This window comes from Prionailurus viverrinus, chromosome A1, assembly GCF_022837055.1.
Source record: "Prionailurus viverrinus isolate Anna chromosome A1, UM_Priviv_1.0, whole genome shotgun sequence".
In the NCBI taxonomy this organism is placed as follows: domain Eukaryota; kingdom Metazoa; phylum Chordata; class Mammalia; order Carnivora; family Felidae; genus Prionailurus; species Prionailurus viverrinus.
In genome coordinates this window covers 79,364,042-79,387,100 of record NC_062561.1, presented here as the reverse complement: position 1 = coordinate 79,387,100, position 23,059 = coordinate 79,364,042, and the positions used below count along the sequence as shown (strand labels likewise).

General features: G+C 43.8%; 1 protein-coding gene across 1 annotated transcript in view; it reads right to left on the bottom strand.

Moving 5' to 3' along the window:
- MYO16 (myosin XVI) overlaps nt 1-23,059 on the bottom strand; it is a 611,926-nt gene that overhangs the window by 254,600 nt on the left and 334,267 nt on the right. The window contains exon 16 of the mRNA XM_047874837.1: nt 9,796-9,943. Coding sequence (XP_047730793.1) covers nt 9,796-9,943 — 148 coding nt within the window. The remainder of the gene's footprint in view (nt 1-9,795; nt 9,944-23,059) is intronic.

Sequence of the window (23,059 nt, the reverse complement as noted above, 5' to 3'; positions counted from 1 at the left end):
TGCCCCAGGGAAAACATGAAACAGGAAGTTTTCCAGAAGTGTACAGGTTCTGCTTTAGGTTGTAATTCGACATGCTCTGTTCGCCTGCTGTAAGGGGGGACCCACGGAGAAGTCAGCGTGGGGTCCCGAGAGCCAGCCCGCCTGTCACCACCCGGCCACCCTCCTCTCTGCACCTGCCCTCATCACCCTCACTGCCTCAAAGGGCTGTGCTGATTGCCATCCAAAGATCCGACTAAATTTCTACCGCGGGGAGATGTCACAGTGACACGTTCCTGTGTGGCACTGCCCCGAGGTCACACCTACACGAGGAGAAGCCTTGACAAGGTTGCAATTATTCCACGTGAGCTAAAGCTCTAACAGGAACTCATGGTCTTTGGCATCACGGTGATTAGTTATTCACATATGGCTCCGATGGAAAAGAGCCTTCCATTCTAGCAGTAACGACAGAACTGACTCTTCTCTAGGCTCCGGCAGCCGGCCACCCACCCTGACCACATGCACGACAGCGCTGAGGCCGGTCCCGCTTCACGGAGGACCGAGGGGAGGCACGGAGAGGTTGCGCGATTTCCCGAAACGACCTAGGCAAGGAGAGGAGAGTCCCACAGAAGCTGCGTGCTTTCCGCTGATAAGCTCACTGCCGACAGCAGCCCACATGCCTTTGTCATCGAATACTGACAAGGTACAAAGCGGTCAGCCCACTGCAAGGACAAAAGCCCCTTAAACGTCAGCAAGAGCAGAAGTGGACTTGACAGGCCATGTCGACGTGCGGTCTTGCTAACAGTTATTCGTGGGCCTTGATTTCGGGACCAGGAAGAGCACCGTGTCTTCCCCTGTACTGTCCATCTGATGGCTCCCGCGAACCGCAATGGGGGACCGAAGACCATCGGGGAAAGAGCATGTGGAAAACAAGGAGGAGTATGTGTACGTGTCATGGTCATTGACTCGGCAAGGGGATGAAACGAGGCTGGGGCAGACGTGGGCTGGGGTGATGGGGATGGCTCACCCAGGCTCGCCTGTCACAGGGAGATGGCCACTCTACCTCTGCCCCAGGGGAAGGCCATATGGGGCTGCTGGGTGCCCGCAGTGGAGGACACTGGCAAGCAGGGCTGGGAGATAGAGAAGTGGCACCCACTGCATTAGCCTGACATATATGGTGGGTGGCACACACGTGAGCATGGGACGCTGTTGCTACAGCTGCATGGGTAGGTTTTGTGAAGGAGACCAACTCTCTCTTTCTCTCTCTCTCTCTCTCACACACATACACATGGAACTGTGAGAGTCCTTCTAAAGTAATAGGGAGTCACCAAGCCAACCCCTGAGCATGCTCTGTGGTTCTTCTCTACAAGCTTCAGGAGCCTACCTGAGCCTCACGTCCAAAACAGATGATATCACCCCCACTGGCGGAGGGGCTCCCGCCCGCCATCTTGATATAGCATGATTTAGAATGCAATAAAATAATTTTTATTCATAAAGGGGAAATAATTCAAATGGAGAGAGACAGAGATGAGAGAGACAAAGAGACCGAGAGGGAAGGAGGCTCTTGGAAATGGAAGGGACCCTGCTGTGAGACACCGAGGCAGATGTGGAGGTCATTTTCAGTGAGTGTCTGCCTTAGGTAGGTAAGGTGGGGCTTCCCTTTGGCGAGAAACATCATTACTACCACGGTTCACACCTACACAAACTGGGGGACGCCAGCCACAACTCTTTATCCTTAACTTTTGGACCCAGACATGTTCTGTTATGCAGATGATTTTTCTTTACTTTTGTAAGTTAATGTAGTGTTTATATTCCCAGCAAGATTGGCAGGATGCTTTAATCAAACATTTTAATTCTGGGAAAAACCATACGAATATTCCTAACAAGTGAGAGATACGTGTCAATTCAGGTTTAGATTCTGCTTCAGACGAGTTCAGGTTGTGTCAGTCCTTTTACCAGCATGAGTCAGAAATAAACGGTCGGTTTTCAGAACAATTTTGTCTTTGGGGACTACGAAGAATCAATTGGAGATCTATAGTCCAGATTATTACATCTAATTTGCTGACCGGAAAAGCGAGACTCAGAACATTGAGCTCTCCTAACACAAGAGTGGATTTCTTTTTTCATAACTGAAAGGTAAACGTGGTCACTGCTCATCGAATGTCACCCGAGTTTATTTCCTCACTCGCCTGATGCTCAGCTCCAGTCTGAGGCTCTCGGAGACAGAAGTAGAGAGAATCTCCAAGTACATGTTAATAATCCCTTCCTTCAAATTCCTTAAGGCCTCACCAGCTCTGTTTCCTTGTATCATCAAGAAGATTTTATCTGATGTGACAGAAAAGCAATACTTATTAGATACTTCGGAGCTAGGAGGTTTCCAATTTGCTAAATTGGAATTTACCAAATATTATTCTGACATGAATGTAAAGAGCAAGAATTAAAGAGGCGGGAAAACAATAATCTGTGTAGACGGGATGGGGGTTAGGCCAGGCCTGGCCAAGCAAGAGTGAGGACATCAAATCAGCACTTGGTGATGCATTTAAAGAACCAAGATGTCTGGGGCGCCTGGGTGGCGCAGTCGGTTAAGCGTCCGACTTCAGCCAGGTCACGATCTTGCGGTCCATGAGTTCGAGCCCCGCGTCGGGCTCTGGGCTGATGGCTCAGAGCCTGGAGCCTGTTTCCAATTCTGTGTCTCCCTCTCTCTCTGCCCCTCGCCCGTTCATGCTCTGTCTCTCTCTGTCCCCAAAATAAATAAACGTTGAAAAAAAAAAATTAAAAAAAAAAAAAAAAGAACCAAGATGTGAGGATATGTGGGGATCCCGGTATCTCCTCTCGCATTGGTGCCTGGGAAAATAAAGACAACCAAACTGGAATTTCAAGGAACAGAAGCAGAACTCTGAAAAGAGTTATAGTAAGAGTAATAGTCTGGTGATGCTGAGAAAAGGTATATTTCCATCGGTTTTCTCCAAATCATGAAGGTGCAGACAGTGGAATTAATGTCTGTATGTCAGGACAGAGTGTCAGTTTCCAAGTTCTAAGGCTGGCCATCACACTTTCCCAGGGGACAAACAGCAATCAGGGGCAACCAGTTGAGCGCTTGGGTCCTGGGGGACAGATCACCGGGTTTGAAATCACGGTGCCCCCATTTCCTTCCTGCACAGCCCTGGGCAAGTTACATATCTGGTAGGTCTCAGTGTGCCCATTTGTAGAACAGGAGGAGTATTAAGATCTATCTCATAGAGATGCTAAAAGATTTAAATGATGGGGCACCTGGGTGGCTCAGTCAATTAAACATCTGACTTCAGCTCAGGTCATGATCTCATGGTTCGTGAGTTCGAGACCCACGTCGGGCTCTGTGCTGACAGCTCAGAGCCTGGATCCTGCTTTGGATTCTGTGTCTCTCCTTTTTTCTGCCCCTCCCCTGCTCACGCTCTGTCTCTCTCAAAATAAATAAATGTTAAATTTTTTTTGAAAAAAAAGAGAAAAAGATAAAAAATAATACTGTCGATCAGATGGATCACAGAATTGCTTCACCTTCAACCCCAAAAACTATTTTTAGGGGGAAACAGACATAACAGAGAAATTACATGGAAACGTGCCACAACTTGTATCTGCAGTTCTCCTGAAATACATTTGCCTTATTAATGGTCCTGTATATGGGTAGCTGTGGGGCCCAGCTACCTGGCAAATCAGCAGGGTGAGCTGTGCCTGCCCCCCAGGCCTCTCCACAGCCGCATCTTCACACGGGGGCTGGCATCCTTCTGGGTGGCTGGGGATCAGTCTGGCTGTTGGAGCAGAACAGAGTGGAAGGAACCTGCTTCACGTGGCTGTTTATTTGTGCCCAGCTCCCCTGTCCTCCTCTTTGGTTAAACAGCTCCCATCCTCCACCCTTTCGGAATGACTCAGGGACCAGGGAGGGCCAGAGACCTAAGCTGGGCTGCCAAGGTGGCCTCTTGGAGAGGGAAAGAGGAACTTTGGCTTCCTCTCCAGGGTTCCTAAGATGTGGAAGGTTAGGGCTGTGTGTATTATGTTCCTCCCCATGTTGGAAAACACAAGCAAAGTAAAACAGAGAGGTGTGTGTGTGTGTGTGTGTGTGTGTGTGTGTGTGAGAGAGAGAGAGAGACAGAGAGACAGAGAGACAGAGAGACAGAGACAGACAGCATCTAGTTCCAGGATCTAGTTATATACGACTTCTTTCTTCTCCAATTAGTTATGTGATTCTCTGAATCCTTCCTCTTTTTCTTTTCTTCTCTTTTTCTTCTTTTTTTTAAATTTAAAAAAAAATTTTTTTTAACATTTTATTTATTTTTGAGACACAGAGAGAGAGAGAGCATGAACAGGGGAGGGTCAGAGAAAGAGGGAAACACAGAATCCGAAATAGGCTCCAGGCTCTGAGCTGTCAGCACAGAGCCCGACGTGGGGCTCGAAACCACGGACCGCGAGATCATGACCTGAGCCGAAGTCTGATGCTCAACCGACTGAGCCACCCAGGCGCCCCTCTTCTCTTTTTCATCTTGAATGTGTTCATGTTGGGTATCTGACACCAGCAATCAAAGAGTGCTAATGAACATAAAACTTGAAGCCACACATACCTGGGTTTGGATTCTGGCTTTTTCATTAACTAAACTTACTAGCTAAATGTCTTTGATTAAGTTATGTATCTGTGCTTCAGTCTCATGATAAAAACAATTTAGGGGCGCCTGGGTGGCTCAGTCGGTTGAGCATCCAACTTCGGCTCAGGTCATGATCTCACAGTCTGTGAGTTTGAGTCCCACCTTGGGCTCTGTGCTGACAGCTCAGGGCCTGGAACCTGCTTCGGATTCTGTATCTCCCTCTCTCTCTGCCCCTTCCTTGCTCACGTTCTGTCTGTCTCTGTCTCTCTGTCTCTCTCTCTCTCAAAAATAAAAATAAAAACATTTAAAAACAATTTTTAGATAAAAAAATAAAAACAATTTAGAATGCTCACAACTCTCCCATAGGATTCTGAAGACTAATTAAAGAGGTAGAACATGTCCCTCATACCAGTGTGGTTTGTTGTTTTCTTTTCCCCTCACTCTCCTCATCTGGGTGCACGTGACTCAAAAATGGAAAGAAGGAAGAAACCCCTGACCCTGAATCCTCGCTACTGGCTTGTCACAAGTGAAATTTACCTGGCCATTTACAGAGGTGACCCAACCCTTTCCATTATTTTCAATATTCTAACCTTCAGCGAGGATAATGCAATCTCTTATGGCTTAAAATTTTAATTTTTCTACCTGAGAAAGAAGTAACCCAGAATTGCTTTTTACGATAGAGGTGACAGACTCCACAATGTCCGGACTTAGTTTTGCTTAACTAATTCTAAATAAAAACCTGTACACAAGCATCGACCTCGAGCTTTCACTTTCATTTTCCTTAAAGATGTCCCTGACGCAAAGTGGCAAAGCCAGTGGTTGCCAATTAACAGGATTCAAAGAGACAGGGAAGAGAAGAGTAGGACGGGGTCTGGACGATGATGGGCGCTGCTAAGTTGTCGGTATCACAGTTGTGATTATCATGTAGATAACTCATAATAGAGTCAGGTAGAGATACATTTTGATTCCTCTTATCTTGAAACTGTGTCTTGGGAGCACCTTCAAGATTTGCTTGCCTAAAATATGTAGCCAAATGAAGAGTCATCCTCAAATAATAACTTAAGTTTACCCTTACCTATTTTTCAATTATGTGAAACTTTCTCAAGCCAAGTTAAATGTGCATAAGAAACCCTGAGCGAAAGAAATGAAGTCTCAGTGAGCGTTAACTGCCACAGCGTCCTCGGCGACAGGTGCACTCCCAGGCAGCAATCACAAGTTCAAATACTGGATGAGTCAGAGTTTCCTAACACACAAGGTTAGAAACAGGTCACAAGCTCTGAGTCAAGGGCTGCTTGCTCTCAGCTTGTAATTCACAATCTGACCTTTTCTGAAAATGTTACTATGCAGTGCGGCAATAATTTACGACGCTCATCAGAATGAAGGCAGATTAGGAATAACTTCTTTGCATTTTGGAGCCCAACTGTTCTGGGATGAAAACCTGTAAACGCTGTTTAAAGCACACCGAAGATAAGCAATTAACGACTGTGTCTAACTTTCATTAAAACCCAATCCCACGAACGTGGACTATATTTATCCTGAGATGCAAGGTTAGGAATACGTACAAAGGAGTTTGAAATAGAACTTGAAAAACAAACAGCCAGGAAAAAGAAGTAAATCATAGGAAGAACCATAAATCAAAAAGAAACCTTTAGTGATGAGCCTTTTTTTTTTTTTAGCTCCTGACTTTGTGGAGATGGCACCATCTAGTGGAAATTCTTGGTAAATGCAATCTTATTTTCCCTGCTTTAAATGTTAGTGACCCAGAGACTTGTTTTTCCTTAACATCATTGTTGTTGTTGTTTTAACAATCTGTACAGAAAAATCCTTATGCAAAGTGTTATAAATATTGTCTCCATGCAGTTCAGCTATAGGAACTCATGGCTGTACCATTTTTATTCCATGGTTAAGCAACAGTGCTATCTGCTTGTTTTAGGTATTGTTCCAATTTTACAAGCAGGAAAGTATTTTTAGGGGCATTTAACACTGAAATAAACCTTCATAAATTTTCATGTGAGACTCTGAAAACTTTTAATTCCAAAAACAGAGTCAAAGTTTAAAAAAAGACACTTACGTAGCTTTAATTATAAAGCATTAGCTCCAGCAATGTTTCCTTCTCTTTGGAGTTCAATTACATAAGAACATATGACGGATACCGAGTATGTCTGCAGCCCCCAGTTACTGTTCCATGTCCATTTTATGTTCCACGCAGGCAGTGAGTTGTTATTAAAGAAGGAAAGAGGTACATTTGCAGGAAGCAGGCTCGCAATTCTTGGTATTATTTGCCTTAAGACTCAACATACTTCATCAACATTTCAGTTCAAGCTGCACTGTGGGATGAACATTGGGTAAGAAAAGGCACATCTGGATGGTCTATTTAAAAAAAAAAATTTTTAATGTTTATTTTTGAGAGAGGAAGAGAGCTCAAGCAGGGGAGGGGCAGAAAGAGAGGGAGACACAGAATCCGAAGCAGGCTCCAGGCTCTGAGCTGTCAGCACAGAGCCCGAAGTGGGGCTCGAACCCATGAACCGTGAGATCATGACCTGAGCCGAAGTCTGACACTTAACCAACTGAGCCACCCAGGTGCCCCTGGATGGTCTATTTAACAGATACCTCAACATCTCTGTAAAGAAAATCAGATCAGTAGATGTGATGGTAACAACAGCACTCTTCCTAATAGTCTATTTATACATCGTGATTTTTCCCATACCTGTTGGGTGCTGATTTTAAGGGGGAAACTCAGAAGGGCCACTGGTCTGTGAAAGGTCAGAAAGCTAGCAAGTTGAGATTTACACCGCCGATTGCAAATGACCCAAACAATTTCAAAAATTATGGTCCTTGAGATACATCATTACTCCATAAAGATTAGACCCCAACCCCAATTCAAACGTCAGACAAATACGAACTCCCCGAGCCTTGCCAGCACCATAAAAGGGAGAAGACCCACGCCACAGAAACCCCAGAAACAATGTGATGCACATGATGCATTGTAACTTGCAAAACACCCTGTTTTATTATTAAAGAACATTATGTCTGTGTTATTCTCATTGTACAAACGTCCCAACTGATATTTTTATGAATCTGGAGTGGTGGTGTGTATTTTTATAGAGGAATGTTGTTTTGTTCCCATTAGATATTTATCATACATTTTAATAAAATAACCTCTTTGTTCAGGGGAATTGAATGATTCATGATTTTGCTGACTTCTTTCCTGTTGGAGCTTCTCACAAAGGAACCCCTGACTGTTTGACTTTCTAAATAGCCTGAGTGATTCCAAACTCTCTTTTGCAAAGAGGGATGAATGCCGGGGCGGGCTCCCCCATAAAGGAGACCTTGTTTTCTCTCCCCCACGCCCACACGTTTGGAAAGACGGGTCCAAACCCCAGACCCAGAAGTTAAATTGTTTCTTTGAATGGTAGAAAAGATTCCGGTCCTTTACTCTTCAGTGGCTCTCAGTCCGAAATGCCAGGCACACACGTGCAAATAGATACAGACAACCCCCTAAACCAATTATCTGCTGTCTACATTGACTTTGTACTCCTAAGCATGATTCGGAACACAGAAATCCGTAAGACTTTTCTCCCTCGCTTCTACTCCTGAACACCTGACGTGGGGTTGCCCATCCGATGCGTTTCCTCCCAAGGACAACGTCTCCCATTAGAGACACTCAATATAGCAAAACAAAGGCTCGTTCCAGGGAACAGGTCTTTCAGTGCTGCGGATACATGACATATTCCCTTTGGCACAAACCTCCTTATGGTTCTGGGTTTGAGTTCCTCCTTCACGAAATGAGATTTGGTAAAAAATATTTTCAGTGTCCTAGGAGCTTAACATTTCCATACTTTTTTTTTTAAAAAAATCACTTTTACCTAGGCTACCATGCTCCAAAAGGAGTATTTTTTTTCTTTTTCTTCTGAATTTCTGTTGTTTGAGAACACAGTAAACCCCCAAAGTCCTTCAGTAAATAAAACACAATTCTGATAAGGCCTTAACTTTTTGATTACTTCTCTCCTGCTCTTCATGACCCATTGTGCCTATACTCCTGGATGTAATATTTTCAAAGAAATTGACTGAGAGTGGTTGGTAACGTCGTGGTAAGTTAGGACAGGGCCGTTCATCTCCTTCAAGTGGCCCTGTGCCCCACTTTCAGTAACGCCTCACGGCAGTGGCCACGGCAGAGGCGGCCCCATTGTCCCTCCAATCCATTCCAGGAGCCCCGTAGACCCTATCACCCCGGAAAAGCTCCATCTCTCACACTTGGCATCTCGACCCTGCAGCCCCAGAGGCTTCTCTGCCTTCATGCCTCAACCAGCAAGACAGGTCCTCCTCCTCAGGCATTCTTTCACTTGTCTCGCAAGGGTTCTCAAAAATTATGAAACACACGCCACTCTTCTTGAATCCAATAACAAACACCCAGTAACTCCAAGTCAGATGTTAGCAGACATCTGAAATAAATCCGTATCTCTTTGAGAGTCTAGTGCCTCTGCCCTGTCCCAGATTTACTAGTGAGCTTGGTCGGCACGCCCAGCTCCCTCTGCTCCCTTCTTGCACCTGTTTTTCTCCCCTGAACGGGGCTCACTCTGCCCACTGTTTTCTTCTCATCCCAATCCAAATCTGGACCAATCCGCATGGGGAGACACATCGGATCGGGCAGGTGGCAGAAATACTCTCAGCGTGAAGACATTCCTCAGCTCATATCTTTAGGAGTCCCTCACCTCCATCCTGTCCTATGACCAATGCATCTGCATTTGAACAAATGCTTTCTGCCTCCAGGGCAGAAAATGAGCTCCTCGGTTTATGTGCCCTTTGTCTTCATCCCTTATGCAATTTCATCTGTTACTAATGAACGGTGATTGCCACATAATACTGCCCATTATTTCAAAAGACTGCCAAAGATTAGGAATGCATAACTAATGTTATATCCAAAATACCCAAAGGAACAGAAAGGTTTATATAGATGCTCACTTATTAATTCTGATCTGAAAATTAGGAAAACAGAAACACAACTTAATACATACACAAACCTCAACACTCTGAAAAAAAAAACTGTTGCAATCCTTTTACAGGTGGTTGTAACCTAACAGTACCCAATTTTTCTCTTTGACCCACCCACCACTTCTCTGAAAAATCAGGAGAAAATTTAAGACTGCTTAAATGCCACCACGACTTCAGGACGGAATTACCACGTAGAAAAAATGCAGTCACTTACCGGTGTGCACATAAATTATTAAGGTGAAGCCCGTATTTTTCTTCAGCAGATAACCCATCCATCAACAAGTAGAAAATGAGAAAATTGCTCTGGCCAAGAGGTTGTGAAACAAGTCTGGATTTCTCGAGCATGTATGTATAAATTCTGGCTGGTTAAGAAAAAAAAAAGGGGGGGGGGATTCTGTTAAATGGCATTACTAGTCTCATTCCCATAGATTTACACATGCTAATGAATTGCACGAGATAATAATGCAACTGTTTTCAAATACAGACCTTTTGAAAAATAGCTGAGGCTTTATTTTCTAGAGCGGTTTGTAGGATTCCAGGAAGATTAAGCAGAAAATACCAAGAGCTCCATCATACCTTCTCTCTCCTACCCAGCACACCGTGTCCCCTATCATTAACCTCTCGTGTTAGTGTAGTAAATTGGTTAGAATTGATGAGCCAATATTGATGCTTAATATTAAATTTTTTTTTCAACTTTTTATTTATTTTTGGGACAGAGAGAGACAGAGCATGAACGGGGGAGGGGCAGAGAGAGAGGGAGACACAGAATCGGAAACAGGCTCCAGGCTCTGAGCCATCAGCCCAGAGCCCGACGCGGGGCTCGAACTCACGGACCGCGAGATCGTGACCTGAGCCGAAGTCGGACGCTTAACCGACTGCGCCACCCAGGCGCCCCTTGATGCTTAATATTAATTAAGTATATAAATGTGTGTTGGTATTCACTCTTTGTACACTCCACCGGCGTTAAGACGTTCATAATACCATGTTCTCTCAGCACAGTAACACTGCCCTTAAAAGCCCATGCTCCAGTATTTATCCCTTCCTCTCTCCCTAAGCCCTGATGCCCACTGCTCTTAGTACTGTCTCTACAGATTCACCTCGCCCAGAATGTCATATCGTTGGAATCATACAGTATGCAAACTTCTCAGGTTGTAATCACTTCAGTTTCCTTCATTCAAAGATATACATTTAAGGTTCTCTGTCTTTTCATGGCTTGAGAGCTCACTTCCTAAATCATCGGATAAGAGCCCACCCTACGAATGCACCAGCTGATTTATCCACTCACCTATTAAAGGATATCTTGGTTGCTTACGGTTTTTGCAATTACGAATAAAGCTGCAATAAACATTTGCATCCACATTATGTGTGGACATAAGTTTTCAGCTCAGTTGGGTAAATACTGAGGAGTGTGATTCCTGGATCGTATGGTAAGACTATGTTTAGCTTTGTAAAATATCACCAAACTGTCTTCCAAAGTGGCCATGCCATTTTGCATTCCCACAAGCAATTAATCAGAGTTCCTGGTGCTCCATGTCCTTGCCAGTATTTGGCATTGTCAGTGTTTTGAATTTTAGACATTCTAATGCGTTTGCAGTGGTATTTCATTTTTATTTTAATTCACGTTTCCTACATGACCTGTAATGTGGAGCATCTTTTCATTTTTGTATTTTCCAGTTGTGTATCTTCTTTCATGGGGTGTCCAGATATTCTGTCCATTTTGTAAATTGGGTTGTTTTCCTATTGCCGAGTATTAAGTGTTCATTGCATGTTTTAGTTAGCAGTCCATTATCAGATGTGTTTTTCTTGTTTTGCAAATATTTACCTCTATCTGTGGCTCATCCTTTCATTCTCTTAGTGGTGTCTTTCATAGGACAGTCATTTTTAATTTTAATGAAGTCCAGCTTATCAATTATTTATTTCACGGATTGCTGTTTTTAGTGTTATATGAAAAACTCATTGCCAAACCCAAGGTCACCTACAATTTCTCTTATGTTATTGTTTAAAAAGTTTTATACTTTTTTTTAAAGTTTATTTATTTTGAGAGAGAGAGAGAGAGAGAGAGCAAGTTGGGGAGGGGCAGAGAGAGAGGGGGAGAGAGAGAATCCCAAGCAGGCTCCACACCACCAGTGCAGAGCCTGATGCGGGGGTAGAACTCAACAAACAGCAAGATCATGACCTGAGCCAAAGTCGGATGCTTAACCAACTGAGCCACTCAGGAGTTCCTATAGTTTTGTTTTTACATTTAGATTTATGATCCCTTTCAAGTCATTTTTTTTTTGCATGAGGAAGTCCTGCTATTTTAGTATAATTTGTTGAAAGAACTGTCATTTCTCTATAAACTTTGCTCTTTGTCAAAGATCAGCTAACTATATTTACCTGGGTCTACCTGGGCTCTCTATTCTGTTCCATTGATCTACTGGTCTGTTCTCTCACCAGTACCATGCTGTCTTGGTTCCTGCCACTTTAGAGTAAGTCTTGAATTTGGGTAGCACCAATCCTCCAACTTTGTTCTTCTTTTTAAACGTTGTGTTGGCTTTTCTGGATCTTTTAACTCTCCACATAAACTTTATGTCAATACCCACAAAGTAACCTGCTGGGATTTCTATTAGGATTGTACTGAATCTATAGATCATATTGGGAAAAACTGACATTTTAACAATATCGAACCTTCCTATCTGCAAACATTGAATATCTTTCCATGTATTTATATCTTCTTTGATTTTTTTCATCAGGGTTTTTATAGTGTTCCTCACAAAGATCTTGTAAATATTTTGTTAGATTTATACCTAAGTGTTTTATTTTTTGGTAGTGGTGGAAATATTGTGTTTTTAATGTCAAATTCCAATTGTTCATTGCTGATATTTGGAAAGCAATTGACTTTTGTATATTAAGCATGTGTCCTACAACATTGCTATAATGGCTTACTAGTTCCAGGAAATTTTTGTTGCTGATTCTTTCCAATTTTCTACAGAGATAATCATGTCATCTGTTAACAAAGACAGTTTCATTTCTTTCTTTCCAATCTGTGTATATTTTTTCTTGTCTTATTGCATTAGCTAGGGCTTCCAGTACAATGTTGAAAGCAAGTGATGAGAGGAGACATTCTTATTTTGTTCTTGACCCAACACAGAACTTTCATGCACAAATACGATCTGAAACAAGACATGTCCCTGGGTATAACAAAGGCACCAAAGTAAGTTTTAGAACTTTCTTCATTAATGTTTTACAATTTGAAAGCACAAGTCATATTGCTATGGTATATATAAACAGATGCTGATTATAAAGAGCTCTGCTATAGATGCTAGCAAGTATTACTATCAACCAGATCAGAAGTATATACAGCTACACTATACAAAGACCAGATATATAGACAATAGTGTCTCACTGCTGAAAATCATGGAAGAAACCCACTGTAGCAAAGGCAAATATAACTTGAATTTATGCAGGTACAATTTGATATACAGAAAGTATACTGGGCAAGTTCCAACATCTATATCAAAATTATAAAAAGGAGCCAAACGATGGTTTATAGCTTAGTGGTAAGATAATGAAACAGATGCTTCAATAATAAAGTTTACTTCCCAGTTAAGGAGGAAGACAGGTGATGTGTCTATAAAAGCACATGCCCAGTTTGAAGAGGGTCTACCCATCTGCCTAGTTCATTGTGACCTCACATGTCCAGTAGCAAAATACCTAATATTCATTATTTGGAGCTTCTGCTGCTAAAGATTACAAAAATACAAACAAAAACAACCCACATCACAAAAACATGTTGTTGGACAATGGTGGGAGAACGCAGCATGGAGATCACAATCCCGATTTTGCTTCCAGACAGGACTGGCAATACAGAAGCTACTGTCAATCAACATTTATGGCTGGGGCGCCTGGGTGGCTCAGTCAGTTAAGTGTCCGACTTCAGCTCAGGTCATGATCTCGTGGTTCGCGAGTTTGAGCCCCATATCAGGCTCTTGCCGACAGCTTGGAGCCTGGAACCTGCTTCGGATTCTGTGTCTCCCTCTCTCTCTGGCCCTCCCCTGCTCATGCTTGCGCGCGCTCTCTCTCTCTCTCTCTCAAAAATAAAATTAAAAGGTAAACATTAAAAAAATTAAAAAAAACATTTATGGCTATATGTTTGGCAGGCTGAAACTTGTAGTTTTTCTGAACTATTCTTTTTATTGGAATTTAGGTTTATTCTTATCATTATGAATGGTCAGTAAACAATGAAGCATTTCAATTTCAAATGCACCTGTGAATTATTGTAGTTTTCCACTTTGAAGTAAAGATTCACAGTCAATAATTGTTTTGGATCAAAAGGTGACAGTTGTTAGGGAGTCAAATGGACATAGTTATTTCCTACATTTGAACTAGAAACATCATCTTGTATAATGAGTCTGTGTATAATTATTCTAGAGTCCAGCCTCTAAAAGTAAAAAAAAAAAAATGTGAGGTCTCCTGATTTTGGTTTTATATAGCAAATCTACTTGAACCAATGGAAAGACTATTACGTGCTTTCCCTCTGGTAAAGTTCAGTTAAGTGGCCCATTCAGCCTGTCATAATGGTTATAAATGCAAAAAAGAAAAAAAAACCCTCAAAATCAGTACTTCTTATTAAGAAAAGTTGTCTTATTAGAAACCTTTTAGAAAAGTTGTCGTAAGTGCATAAAGGTTCTTTCAAAATATCCCTTTAATTAGTTGCCGAAAGGTGATGCTAAAATTAGAACAGGGAAGTGTTGTTTCTTTTCCATTTCTCTTGGAGTATTCAATCAGGTGATAATTTCAAGAAGAGATCTTAATTACTACACTTTATTTCCTCTCTTTTTTCCCTCTCTTAAATTATTTGCTAAGAACATTTTCCACTTAACATTAGCAATATTAACTCTGCTCAGGAGGATATTTTTAAAAATCTGTGCATGTAAGGAATAAGCTTCTATAGTTGTTCCTTTCCATTATTTTTTAGTCATCAACTACAGGAATATCAGAGGCCATAGAGTACTGGCCATCACGCTTCTGTATTCAGAGAAAAGGGTGACCCTACGCCCATTTGTCCCAGCCAACATCCAAGCTTCCTTTCGAGGAGCATTCAAAACTAATCAAATTCCACCTCACAGAGTGATTTCAATACCTTTAATCTAAATTCAAAAACAGCGTAATTAGCAATCATCCCAGTTAGCTCATCTCCCGCAGAGAATAAAATTGCTGTGGGTTAGCAGGATTCTGATCGGTAGGATTTTGAGAAAAAAGTATCTTAAAAGAGGCTCTTAGAAGAAAACACAAAACAACCCAAGATTCTAATTTCTCTGAGACTCTCATATTCTTCCAAATGGAGAAAATGTCAGCCTTTTGTTGTGTCTGAAGTGACACTAAAATAATGGAAGGAAAACGATAGGTGTGGAGTTAACGGGGTTTGGCTCATTCATATAAATGTCCACACACAGAAAGAGACTTCCTGCTAATGGGTTTTTTGACTTCTCAAGACCTGTATGTTTTAAAAGATATTTTATTTCAGGAACATTCCTGACTAAAATACACCTGTGATCCTCTGTCTTACCAGAAATCTATATATGAATATGTTTCTCAGAAAGTTGTGGCACAAATGTAGATGTTTGTTGATTATATATGACATAGTACTCAGTAAAATATTTTATAGAGCTATGCCAACTTCTGTTCAATTATAAAAGAAAATGGAGGAAATAAATATCCTCTCCTTCAAAAAAGACAAATACCTGCCCTCGATGCCCTTCCCACTGACTTCCAGAAACTTCCAGCACTCACTGTCACCATGCCCCGCCCTTCTGGTTATAAATCATGACCAGTTAGGATCTCTTCCCAGAGGCATATCATGTCTTCATGACCATCATGTCTCCAATTAAAGGTCACCAAAAGCACACTCTTGCTTAATTAAAATATCCAAATATTCTCTCTTTCCTGAGAAACGCTTATGCATTTCTTTTGACTTCATTATTCAAGGTTAATACAAGGGGTGGTATAAGGAAAGGTGCCTCAACTACGAGCCCAAGTGTGGCTCCTGGTCCTGACTCTGGCCTTGTCAATTTTCACGTTTCTCTTTACCCCATACGAATGTGGGGACGAGGAGGTATAAAGGTCCCGGGGTTCCTGTGGCCTCCAAGAGGAAGGGACTGCTATTCCATGTACCTGTGGTGTACCAGGCTCTGTGCTGGGGCTTTTCAGACGGTGCCTCATTTAAACTCTCTTGGAGGCCTTGTCACGTTGAAACCCAAGTGGCTGATCACCACTAAAAGATGCTGCTCCTCAACGGAGCTAAGATCACTTAAAGCACTCTGAAACTTCTAAAAGAATGTCCAGTTGACAGGACAAGCCTAAGGCTCAGTTATGATGCTAATAACGAAGATGGAGATGGTCTTCTGGTTCGTTTTCCAAAGGACACAAGCAAAAGCCCTAACAGACTGTCCATTTCATTGGTTTCAACTGTAAGTTTAAAAGTTTCCCAAGCAGATACTACGGCCCTGGAATATATATTGGGAGACATTTCTGATTGTTAGAAAATTTCAGTTTCCATTTTTTTAACCTTTATTTATTATGAGAGAGAGAGAGAGGGAGAGAGAGAGCGCACACAGGGATGGGGTAGGGGCAGAGAGACAGAGAGAGACAGAGCCCCAAGCACGTGCCGTGCTCTCAGCACAGAGCCCAACTCGGGGCTCGATCCCTCAAACCGTGAGATCATGACCTGAGCCGAAACCAAGAGGCAGACACTTAACCCACTGAGCCCCCCAGGAGTCCCGATTTCGGTTTCCACTTACGTGGATGTAGGTGTCTTCAGGATGCAGGCAGGACAGGAGCCAAATGCCCTTTACGCCCCACATGTGGACTCTGCGTCCCCCCCCCAAACCCCCGCAGACTCTTCCCCAATCCCTACAGGATGGAGTGGGCACTAAGAAAGAGAACGTGGTTCCATTCTTACCAGACACAAACTGTCCTTATGAAGAAAAACAATCTCTAATTAAAAAAGAGCCAGAGTTAAGTGTCGGTAACTTCTGCTATCGATTTACATTCTCAATAATACGCATTCTCTGTGGTCATGAATGAGTTCATGCGGCCTTCACACCACGTCCTCCCTGAAAGGAGGAACACAGCTGCTCCTTCGTTTTATTGGCTCTTTACATCCATTCCTTAGATTCATCAACCCAACAAAAGTCAGGGACTGACCACTCGGCCCGACAGACCAGACCAGTGCCACCAACAGGCTCATATCCCAACAGGAGACACAGACAGCAACGAACCAGACAGACCAGGAAAAGGACACTTCCAGATATCGACAGGTGCTATGAAAGAAATGAGGAAAGAGCCAGATCCACAGTGAACAGAGCTGGGATCCAGCGGACACATTAGAAAGAGAGTTCGGGGAAGAAGTGACCCAAAAGGACACCAGTGCAGTAAGAATTGCCTGCACTTTGCAGGAGAGGGAAGCGTCCCCATCCCCTAGGCAGCAAAGAGGAGAAACTAAGCCGTGGCCTCACCACCAAGGAACTTAAATAGTCCAGTGAGGCTGGAGGATGTGAATGGGGTGGGAGGACCCGGGCACAGGGGGCCCCATGGGCTGTCCTCTGAGAGCCCAGAGTCCAGTCCTGGACTTGACGTTTGGTGAGACCAGCGAGGGGCTACGCAGATTCAGAGGGAAATGGCTGAGGCCTCCTCGCAGCCTGACGGTAATGGCTGATTTCAATTTCCACTGAGCCACAAAGTGGGCTATCTTCTTAATTCACATTTATGCATTTAAATGAGGCAGTGACTTAGAAAAAAAGAAAAACGAGGCTGAAAACCACAAAGTGGGCTGGCTTTGTGTCTTTAGGAGGGACGGGTGTTCTAAACAAGGTTAAATTGAGAAAACATGGGGACAAAGAACCTCGGTGGGGGCACCCAGGCAGTAGAAGCCAGAGTGGAAAGGCTCTCTGCTCACTGACAAGCAGGAAGTTACCACTGCGGAGCCACCAAAGGCCACCAGGATGGGAGACCATCTGGGCAACAGCTCCGGGCCCGGAGAGATGGCTGGGAATACCAAGGTGGGTGTCAGAAGTGGGGCGACGCAGGAATGAGCCAGCATATCTCACTTCTATGACAGTGACTCACCTGCGCGCACAGACTGGGGTGTCCTGGGAGAGCCTGAATATATCGCAACTTGCAAACAGTCATATTGGTTTGTGCTGGGTTATAAATGACCAAATGACAGGATAGGTGAAGCGGGTTGAAACTATTGGCAAAACGGGAAGAGGCAGACTTTATGGGGAGCTACAGCACATCAAAGCGAAATCAGACCACGTGTTCCAAAGAAAACGTTAATTTATACGAAGCATGCAGAAGAAAGCACTAGAGATAGGTAAAAGCTTATTTCAAAAGAAATCACAACAGAAAAATAATTTGCCTGAATTTCAATGTAATAAGGCTTAAAAATTAAAAAAAAAGAGAAAGAAGCAGACAAAATCACAACAGAAAAATAATTTGCCTGAATTTCAATGTAATAAGGCTTAAACATTTTAAAAAAGAGAAAAAGCAGGCGAAATCACAACAGAAAAATAATTTGCCTGAATTTCAATGTAATAAGGCTTAAACATTTTAAAAAAGAGAAAAAGCAGACGAAACCACAACAGAAAAATAATTTGCCTGAATTTCAATGTAATAAGGCTTAAACATTTTAACGTTTATTTATTTTTGAGACAGAGAGAGACAGAGCATGAACGGGGGAGGGCCACAGAGAGAGGGAGACACAGAATCTGAAACAGGCTCCAGGCTCTGAGCTGTCAGCACAGAGCCCGACGCGGGGCTCAAACCCACGGACCGTGAGATCATGACCTGAGCTGAAGTCGGACGCTTAACCGACCGAGCCACCCAGGCGCCCCAAGGCTTAAACATTTTCAAAAAGATAAAAAACAGACGAAATCACTACAGAAAAATAATTTGCCTGAATTTCAATGTAATAAGGCTTAAAAATTAAAAAAAAGAGAAAAAGCAGATCTCAGGAGTCTCCAAAGTTTCCAAATTTAAGCTCATACTCCTCTTATTAGACAGCCTGATACTTTGCAAACCACAGCTTGTTTTGTTATCCTGATGAGTATGCAATTCCACAAGGAAGCGGTTAGGAAATAAATGCACCAGAACCCCGTGTTTCCTGGGATGTGTGAACTTCCAAAAGCCTTCCCGTCAGCGTTTACCCACCAGCATCCTCCTCAATCGTGAATGTCCCAGAGGAAGAGACCACCTCATCACCCAAGGAAGGATCTGGTGGGTAGATAGGTTTGCCCGGGACAGGTGGACCGTTTCGGCTTTGCACGTCTAGTTGACGGAGGAGGTCTGAGCCTGCGAGCTGGGCTCCAATGCGTCACCTGCAGCAGGGACCACTGACTGAGCTGAGCACAGGGGTGTGGTGGCGCTCACCCAGCTCCCCACCGCGGTCTCAGCTCTGCCTGCCCTTTCCACGGTGACCAGCAGTGACCGCAAACCGTTCGTAGCCTCCATTGGAACCTTATAAACGTTCAACTTCACAAGGAGATTCTCTCTAATTAAGTGAAACAAAGCTGGGGACACCTAGGGGGAGCTCAGTGTGTTAAGTGTCTGATTCTTGGTTCCGACTCAGGTCATGATCTCACCGTTCGTGGGTTCGAGCCCTGAGTTGGGCTCTGGGCTGACAGCCCAGAGCCTGCTTGGGATTCTCTCTCTCTCTCTCTCTCTCTCTCTCTCTCTCTCTGCCCCCCCACCCCGCTCGCTTGCTCTCTCTCTCAAAAAATAAATAAACATTTTTTTTTAAAAAGTGAAACAATGCTGAAAGGAACACAGGAGAGAATGGTCTGGTGTCTAATTTTATAGTTGGGGAAAGACAGTAAGGACACTCGCCCCATGTGCACACACAGATCCAGCCTGGAGCTCCCTGCACTGTGCCAAGCGGTCCCACTGAAGAATGCTGTGTGCTTTGTGACCTGTACTTCCAAAGACGGCAGAGGTCTGTATCACATTTTTTTTAAATGTTTGTTTACTTATTTTGAGAGACACAGAGGTAGGGGGGAGCGGGGAGAGAGAGAGAGAGAGAGAGAGAGAGAGAGAGAGAGAATCCCAAGGAGGCTCCAAGGGCAGCTCAGAGCCCAACGTGGGGCTCAGTCCCCGAACCGTGACATCATGACATGAGCCGAAATCAAGTGTCAGATGGTCAACCAAGTGACCCACCCAGGTGCCCAGGTATCGTGTAATTTTGAAGATTTATAAACCAGAAAATGATCCACTGGGGAAAAGATTGAAAGTATACCTTATCATATGTCAAAAGATGGCACACACTTTAAAATGAATGGCAACTTTAAAAGTTGCCCTAAAAAACCTTTAAAAGACCCTAAAAAAAGACCAACTATGATCTTGATCATGAGAGAAAAGCTGGGAATATGGCATCAATATATTCTCCGCCATTATTTTCATTGGTGCCTTTGAACCTCACACACGGAAAACCTCTCAGCACTCTTGAATGAAAAATATAAATCATTAGGGATTCAGCAACTACCTCAAGTCCCAAGTGAAAGGTACTGGATGAGTGAAAACAAACCATCACTGACAAAGTTTTCCCAATATTTGTACGTTACATCCTTACCTATGGGACGACGGTAAGAGGTTTTACACATCACTTCGTCCCGAGCATGCTGATGCATATACCAGGGAACCCAGAATAATTGTATTGTTAAATAAGTAATCAGACGGGAGAAAATATTGGGCTGAAAGCCAGACCACAATGCTATTTATTCATTAAATCTTCTTCAAAACAAGGAACATTCCCTACTTTTCTATAGCTGGTGTTTCATAAAACTAAGCATCATACTTTCTGTTATATATATATACATATATATATATATATATATATGTATATATATATACACACACATATACATATATATATACATATACACATATATATATATATACACACATATATATATATATATATATATATATATACACACACATACTCTGATTAGGGAGCTGGCATTAAACTACAAAAGCATGGGGCGACTGGGTGGCTCAGTCAGGCTCAGGTCATGTTCTCACAGTTCATGGGTTCGAGCCCCACACTGGGCTCTGTGCTGACGGCTCACAGCCTGGAGCCTGCTTTGGATTCTGTCTCTGTCTCTCTCTTCCCCTCTCCTGCTCACGCTCTCTCTCTCTCAAAAATAAACATTAAAAAATTAAAAAAAATTAAACTAGAAGCAATAGATCAATGAAGGAAACATGCAACGTCCACTCCACCTTAAAATTTGTAAGATAATGCTCCCTGTCCAATAAAACCCTTACCATTCTTTTAGAAATGTTGATAATTTAAGGGAACCCAGACTACCATAAAGTACAAAATCAACCTGTAACCTACATTTATTTGACCTAGTTTGAGGTGCAATAACCTTACTCAAATTTGATTTACTATTTTAGTGAACACTTAAAATTCAGAAGGCTTTTCCAGGGAACCCATTTGAATAATTCAGCTCTCTTTAAAATTTGTGTAAAGTAGTTTCAATTAATATGTCTTTTATTGTTCTTTCAGAAAAGGAGTCTGGATAACAGATGTAATTGTTCAAAGGTATCACACTGGCTAGTAGCTTCTTCAAGTGCTTGGTGCCTCCTGTTTGGAGGTAACAATGAGGTTCCTTTTTTTTTTAAGTTTATTTATTTATCTTGAAAGAGAGAGTGTGTGAGCAGGAGAGGGGCAGACAGAGAAGGAGAGAAAGAGAGAATCCCAAGCAAGCTCTGCACTGTCAGCACAGACCCTGGTTCGGGGCTTGATCTCACAGACCATGAACTCGTGACCCGAGCCAAAATCAAGAGTCGGGAGCTTAACCGACTAAGCCACCCAGGCGCTCCAACCATGAGGTTCGTAACCTGAAAATCAGTTTAAGAAGTAAAGACAACATAACAGACCCCCTCTAAGGTGGTCTGGATTGTGCCCCACAGACGATATGTCTATGTCCTAACCCCAGGACTTGGGGATGTGACCTTGCCTGAAAGCGGGGCCCCTGTCGATAGTCTTCAAGTTCAGGTGAGGTCCTGCTGGAGGGCACGGTGCTTCCAGACTGGCGCGGCCCCCACTGTCTTGCACATCCTGCTTCATTCAGGTACATGTTCTGCTGGTCTCCGTGGTCTACACTTTCTAGTTTACAAATAAGCCTTAGAGAGTCTCCGTGACTCGATCAAGGTCATAGGAGCAGTGCTAAGGTTGGACCTAAGACCCAGGACTTGTGGAGTCTGAGCTCAGTGTGGAAACATCAGCTGCATGGGCTCTTTGGAGTCCACGGACCCTTTACAGTTCTTACTACTTCTTACCCCCCCCCCCCCATAGAGTTAGTTAGAGTTAGAGTTACTCCCCTAGAATCAGCCAGCCCTTCATCCATTTATTCTCTTGGCATTTATTGAACATTAACTCCACCAGACACTGTGCTGGACCCTGGAGATACAGCAGGGAACGCAGATTTACACTCTGGTGGGGAAGAGAGGCAGACAGACAGGTCTTAGCTCCTCGACTATCCTGCAAGCCTTCAGCGGCAGGACCCAGTCAAATTTACTTCTGAACTAACAACACAGCAGTATGGACACCTACATGTCCAATAAAACATCAAATAGATTTTTTTAGAAAAGATGAAATCGTATTGGAGCAGTACAGGTCCCACTTCATTAAGACTGGTGTTTACCAGGGGAAGAGGAGAGAGGCGGGGCCAGAGCGCCTGTGACCAGCCAGGCAGAGACCGGAGTGCGGGAGCCAGGAGCCAGCAAACACCAAGATCTGGCAGGAACCGTCAGCGGCTGGCCAAGGCGAGGAAGGACTGACTCCTAGCGACATCCGAGAGTACCATCCCGCGGATCCCAGACGTCCGTTCGAAGTCACCGAGCCTGTCATGTTTTGTTAGAGTGGGTCCTGCATGGCCAAGCACTCTACAGAACCCCTTCCATGCTGACAGGCACCAGGAGGCGACACACACTATGAAGTCACTCCTCGGGGTGCCAGAACCCTGCTCATCAGTTAGCAGGTGCTTCGTGGGCAGGCTCTAGAACGTGCAGAATCAGGCAGTGTCTCTAGAACAACGTCGCCCAGGTCCCCTCGAGACTGACTGTTGGGAGCTCTGGAGGGGTCTGCGCCTTCCCCTCCTGGAGCACCCCCAGCATGGGGCGAGAAGGTGGGGTGCATCACGAGGAAGGCGGGTGGGAGGGCCTCGTGATCAGGAGACTTCCTCTCTGTCACATCCACCAACTCTGCGGAGCTCGCATACAGACCTTTGTTCTCCAGACCCTCTCCACCTGGTAGCAAATACCTGAAGGCACTTGGCCACGCTTCCCGAGACTTCTCCTTTTCAGTCTTGCATTTCTTCACGTGCGCCCCAAAGGGCTTGAACTTTCTGTCTCCCGAGGCACATCCTCTGCACACATGGCTCACGGTTCCCCTTCCACACAGGGAACAAGGAGCTGAGCTCCCGCCTGCCCGCTCCGAG